Below are 4,856 nucleotides of genomic sequence, written 5' to 3'. Positions count from 1 at the left end.
ATCACTGTAGAGAGAGAGGCCCTTATTCTAGACGCTACCACCGGGGGTTTTGATCTGACGTTTTTTCTGGGGGTATAGTTCTAGGAGCTTTAACACACACATAGATTCTTGTAACCACCACCCCAGTCAAGATCCAGAACAGTCCCCAGACTCCACAACACTCATCCGGAGCCACCCCTTTGCAGTTATGCCTTCCTCACCTCTGCTGCCTGCCAGCAAGTGATCTGTGTCCTTCTCTGAGGTTTTGTCTTGTGGAGAGTGTCAGCAATGAAACCGTACACTTTCCAGCCTTACGAGGTGGGCTTCTTTATGATGCAACATCTCGGGTGAATCTCCAATGCCTCCGTTGATCGTCTGTTCTATTTTCCTGCTGACCAGTATTCCACTGTATGCAACAGCAAGTTTGTTTCTCCATTCTTCCTTCGAAGGACATTCGTGTTGTCTCTAGTTTGGGGTGATCATGAATAAGAGCTGCTTTCAGCACTTATGGACAGGCTTTTGTGCAAACCTAAGTTTTCGTTTCTTTAGGGTAAAGAACCAGAAGTGGCATTATTGGGTCCTATGGTAAATGTCTGTGGAGCATAAAGAAACCGCCAGACTGCTGCTCACACTGGCCATACTGTTCGCTTCCCCACCAGCTACCGGTGAGAGTTCCAGTTGCTCGGCAAGTTGTCGAGCACTTGATACCGACAGTCCTTTAAACCTGGGCCATTCTAACAGGGGCCACAGGGTCTCTCGTCTGGTTTTTGTTTTTTTTTTTTTTTTTTTTTTTTTTTGAGACAGATTCTCGCTTTGTTGCCCAGGCTAGAGTGAGTCCGTGGCATCAGCCTAGCTCACAGCGACTTCAAACTCCTCGGCTTAAGTGATCCTACTGCCTCAGCCTCCCGAGTAGCTGGGACTACAGCCATGCGCCACCATGCCTGGCTAATTTTTTCTGTATATATTTTTAGTTGTCCAGCTAATTTCTTTCTAGTTTTAGTAGAGATGGGGTCTCACTCTTGCTCAGGCTGGTCTCGAACTCCTGACCTCGAGAGATCCACCCACCTCGGCCTCCCAGAGTGCTAGGATTACAGGCGTCAGCTACCGCGCCCGGCCTTCGTCTCCGTTTTAATTCATATTCCCCTAATGGTTCGTGACATTGGAGTTTTTATATCACCCGTGGACTTTGAATCTCATCGAATGGTTTTTCTGCACATGTTGATGTGATCTTGTTGTTGTTCTTCTTCCTCTGATGTCTCAATCTGTGGATGAGGTAGATGGATTTTCAGTTATAGAAGGAACATCACTTGAGTTCCTGGTATGAAACCCCCTGGATCGTGATTTATTATTCTTTTCTTATCTTGCTAGATTTGAACTGCGAGCTTGTCGTTGAAGAATTTTGTGCCCGATTGAGAAAGAGTATTGACTGGGCTGTAGTTTTCTCGGTATCAGTGCTGTGCTAGCCTCATAAAATCAGTTGGAAGTGTCCCCTCAGCCTTATTTTCTTGTGTAGAATCAGTGTTATTTCTCCATTTAACGTTTGGCAGAATACGCTGCCGACACTGCCTGGGCCTAGGGATCTTTTTGCAAAGGCTTTTAAACTGCGAGTTCAGTTTCATTAAGAGATACAGGACTGTGCACACCGTTTGATGTTTGAACGACATCTTGCGTGACTTTGGTAGCTTATGGTTCTCGAGTACGTGGTCCATTTGATCTGAGCCGTAGAATTCACACAAGAGAGTTGTTTGCCCTATGACTACATTGTCCCTTTTATGTTCTCTGGGTCTATAGTGAAATCTCTTCTTTCATTCCTGCTATTGGTACCTTGCTGCTTCTCTCTGTTTTTTCCCCTGTCAGCGTTGCTACAGGTGGATGAATTTTATTGATCATTTCAAAGAACAGGCTTTTGGTTTCAGTGAGGTTATCTATTTTGCATCTGTTGGAAATTTCCTGGTTTTCTGTGGCTCGTATTTTGTACACATGCTGGGAGTTTTGAAATGATGTCCATAGCTTGAGCAGCCATTTTGACTAGACGTAAAATCAGTGACCAAAAAGGAGAAAATATAAAAGAATGTGCCACCAGGGTATAAAATTTAGGAAAAGTCTCCTTTACGAAAGAAGATGAACGCTTGTGAGAAGAGCACGTGCTAGTCACGCATCGATTGTTCTTAAAATTATTCTAGAGGTTGGGGTGGAAAGTGTCGGCAAAGAATAGGCATCGCTGAATGCGTTGCACCCTTTTGCATACCATGTGACAGGGATGCAATGATTGGTGTCGTTTCTAACACCTCTGCTATATGCCAGCCACAGTCTACGTTCTAGACCCGTATTATCTCAGTTGATCCCCAGAAGACAAGGTGGGGGGTCTCCTGATTGTCCCTGTTTTACACACGGGAAGTGGAGGGACAGAGAGGTCAAGTGAGGTGTATAATGACGGCTCTCCTTTCTTCCCTCATCACCCTTTGTTTCAGTCCGGCCACACACCCTCCTCGCTACCTTCTGGATCGCTGAGAACCTCCAGCTGCAGCTTCTTGCCCAGACCCGAGGCCCGAGCGGAGCGTCCAGCTCAGACGAGACCTCCATGGATCCACTCCAGAAATGGAATCCGGTGATGATCTCGGGATCTTCCCGGATGCCGGCGGCAGAGACTTCGCAGGCGGGCCCAGCAGCCCCTCGGCCTTCCTGCTCGGAGCAGCTGACGGGGGCCCTGGGAAACCCACGCCCCGGCCCTGGCACCAGCCACCCTGCGCCCCTGCCAGAGGGGCTGCTCCAGCAGCGGTACCGGGAGGAGAAGACCCTGCCAGAGAGGCGGTGGGAGAAGCTGGCGCTCCCGCAGAAGAAGAAAGCAATCCTGGGCCACCTGAGGCGCAGACACCGGGATCACATGGCACCTTACCCGGCTGAGCGGGAACCCAGGCTCGTTCCGTCAGGGAGCAGGGATCAGAATCGATTCCGATGCGAGTGTCGATACTGCCAGAGCCACAGGCCCACTCTTGCCGGGATCCCTGGGGAGAGGAGCGGGGCCCCTCCCGCGTCCTCCTGGGAGGCGCTGGTGCAGGGCCTCAGCGGCCTGACCCTCAGCCTGGGCGGCAGCCAGCCCGGCCTCCTGCCCGGAGGGGCGCTCCAGCAGCAGGAGAGGGAGGAGAAGCGCCAGCTGGAGAGGCAGCAGGAGAGCAAGAGAGTGTTCCAGAGGCTGCTCAAACAGTGGTTAGAGGAAAACTGAGGCACTGCCGGTCACGCGACGCAGGTCGGAAGGGATTCAGACGTAGACGCGGTGTTGCCGGCTCCGGGGCGGGGGCCAGACAGTGAGCTCTGGTCGGGGGACTGCCGAGGCCTGTGCCATCACCGCAGTCCTCCCAGTATGACCTTGGAAGGAAGGTCCTGCTCGCTCGTGCCTGTCATTCCTGGATCGCTGCGAGGCGTTCTGTGGCAACGGGGACTGCGTACCAATGGTCCTCACCTCATCTCGTGTGGCTTCCGTGGTGCATGTTGTCACTTTGCCACCCCGGATCTCCGTCTTTGCTCCCTACCTTGCTGTCAGTAAGAGATAAAATGTCTGTGTAGTGTCAATGCCGTGTTGCTGTCCCTGTGCTTTTGTGCCATTTAACTGACTGCCTCTGAGAAGCAGCGCTGGGTCTGTTGAAATGCAACGCGCCACCCTGAGGTCCAGTTTCAAGAACCGCAGGCTAAACAAAGTGTGGGGAAGGGACGTGGAATGAGACCTTGGTGGCTCCCCATTGTACTGTGTGTGTAAGCTATTCTGAATATGATAAGCTAAATGTAAGTAAACGTTTCCCTGCTCCTTAACAGTCGCGTTGTATTCCCCGTCGCGGGAGTTCCGATGGGGCACCTCATCATCAATACCAAATAAATGTACGTGTGAAAGAAAGTAACGGAAGAATTCAGGTTTGTTTATCAGTAGTGGTTTGTTTCCTGTCGGATCTGAGATCACTCCCTTGAAATGCCCAACAGCGGCTCAAGAGTTCATCAAGGGGAGCTCTGCGCTGGGGGCTGCGGAACAGGGGAGGGGCCACCAGAGAACACAGTCCGGTCGCCGAGGCCCCGCGACGGGACCACAGGACCAGCAACCACGCCAGCCAGGGGGCGCAAACGGAAGAGGGTCCTCCTACTCGCGGGAGACGTGGAAGCAGAGTCCGCTGCCCACTGTGGGAGCCCCTGCCCCCTGGTGCCGATGCCCTGGCTTAGGGGATCCGGGGCGGTTCTCTGCTGTCTGGTGGGGTGCCTGGGTGGGTGGCCGTGAACAGCGGTTTCGTACCTGCTCTGTGAGAACCAGAGCATCCTTGACTTACTTCACAATCCTATTAGCACTTAGACACGGTCTTGTACTTTCAAGAGCCACCATTGTTTAAATCTACCTTTTTTTCCCCCTGCAGAATCCTGACGTGTGTCCCCAGCAAGTGACCGTGCGATTCTGCTGAACTGAAAGCAAATTCTGCTTTGTGTCAGTCTGTTTTCAGGTGGACCCCAGAGCTGCCTGGCCGCAAAAATCTTCGTGTCTCCTGCCCACAGAAGGGACTTGAAAACAGGTACGATTCTTCGATTCTGAACTTGGGATCCATCTCGTGGGAGAGCTTGACGGTTAAACCGACCCTGCCAGGATTCCCTCCCAGCTCCGGGGTGAAGGAAATTAAAGCAGGGCTTTTCTTTCTTGAAACTCCAGGGCCTCAGTTCAGACTGGCGAATCAGGGAGAGTTTAGAAGGGGTACCATGGCATTGCACTTCGCCTGATGTGTGCTAGGTTTCTGTGCGTATTTCCGAGGTTTAGCTCATTTTGTCCTCTCCCACAGACCCATCATCATCTAGTAACATTTTCTGTCCTCTTAGGAATTTGGAAAGCAGAGTACAGAGAGGCAGGG

General features: G+C 51.7%; 1 protein-coding gene across 1 annotated transcript; it reads left to right on the top strand.

Moving 5' to 3' along the window:
- Positions 1-537: 537 nt before the first annotated feature.
- Positions 538-3,872, top strand: LOC123629622 (protein FAM156A/FAM156B-like). The gene is made up of 2 exons (XM_045539141.1): positions 538-644; positions 2,451-3,872. The coding sequence occupies exons 1-2, from the start codon at positions 569-571 to the stop codon at positions 3,200-3,202; spliced, it is 828 nt and encodes a 275-aa protein (XP_045395097.1). The 5' UTR covers positions 538-568; the 3' UTR covers positions 3,203-3,872.
- The last annotated feature ends 984 nt before the right edge of the window (positions 3,873-4,856 follow it).

Source organism: Lemur catta, unplaced genomic scaffold (assembly GCF_020740605.2).
Source record: "Lemur catta isolate mLemCat1 unplaced genomic scaffold, mLemCat1.pri scaffold_186_ctg1, whole genome shotgun sequence".
In the NCBI taxonomy this organism is placed as follows: domain Eukaryota; kingdom Metazoa; phylum Chordata; class Mammalia; order Primates; family Lemuridae; genus Lemur; species Lemur catta.
The sequence above is the reverse complement of the archived record's forward strand: the minus strand, read 5'-3'. Positions and strand labels throughout refer to the sequence as shown.

Excerpts from the sequence above, each read along its gene's own strand:
- LOC123629622 (XM_045539141.1), top strand. The coding sequence starts at position 569 with ATGTCTGTGGAGCATAAAGAAACCGCCAGACTGCTGCTCACACTGGCC. Across the intron at positions 645-2,450 it reads CGCTTCCCCACCAGCTACCG|TCCGGCCACACACCCTCCTC; the intron begins GTGAGAGTTCCA and ends CCTTTGTTTCAG.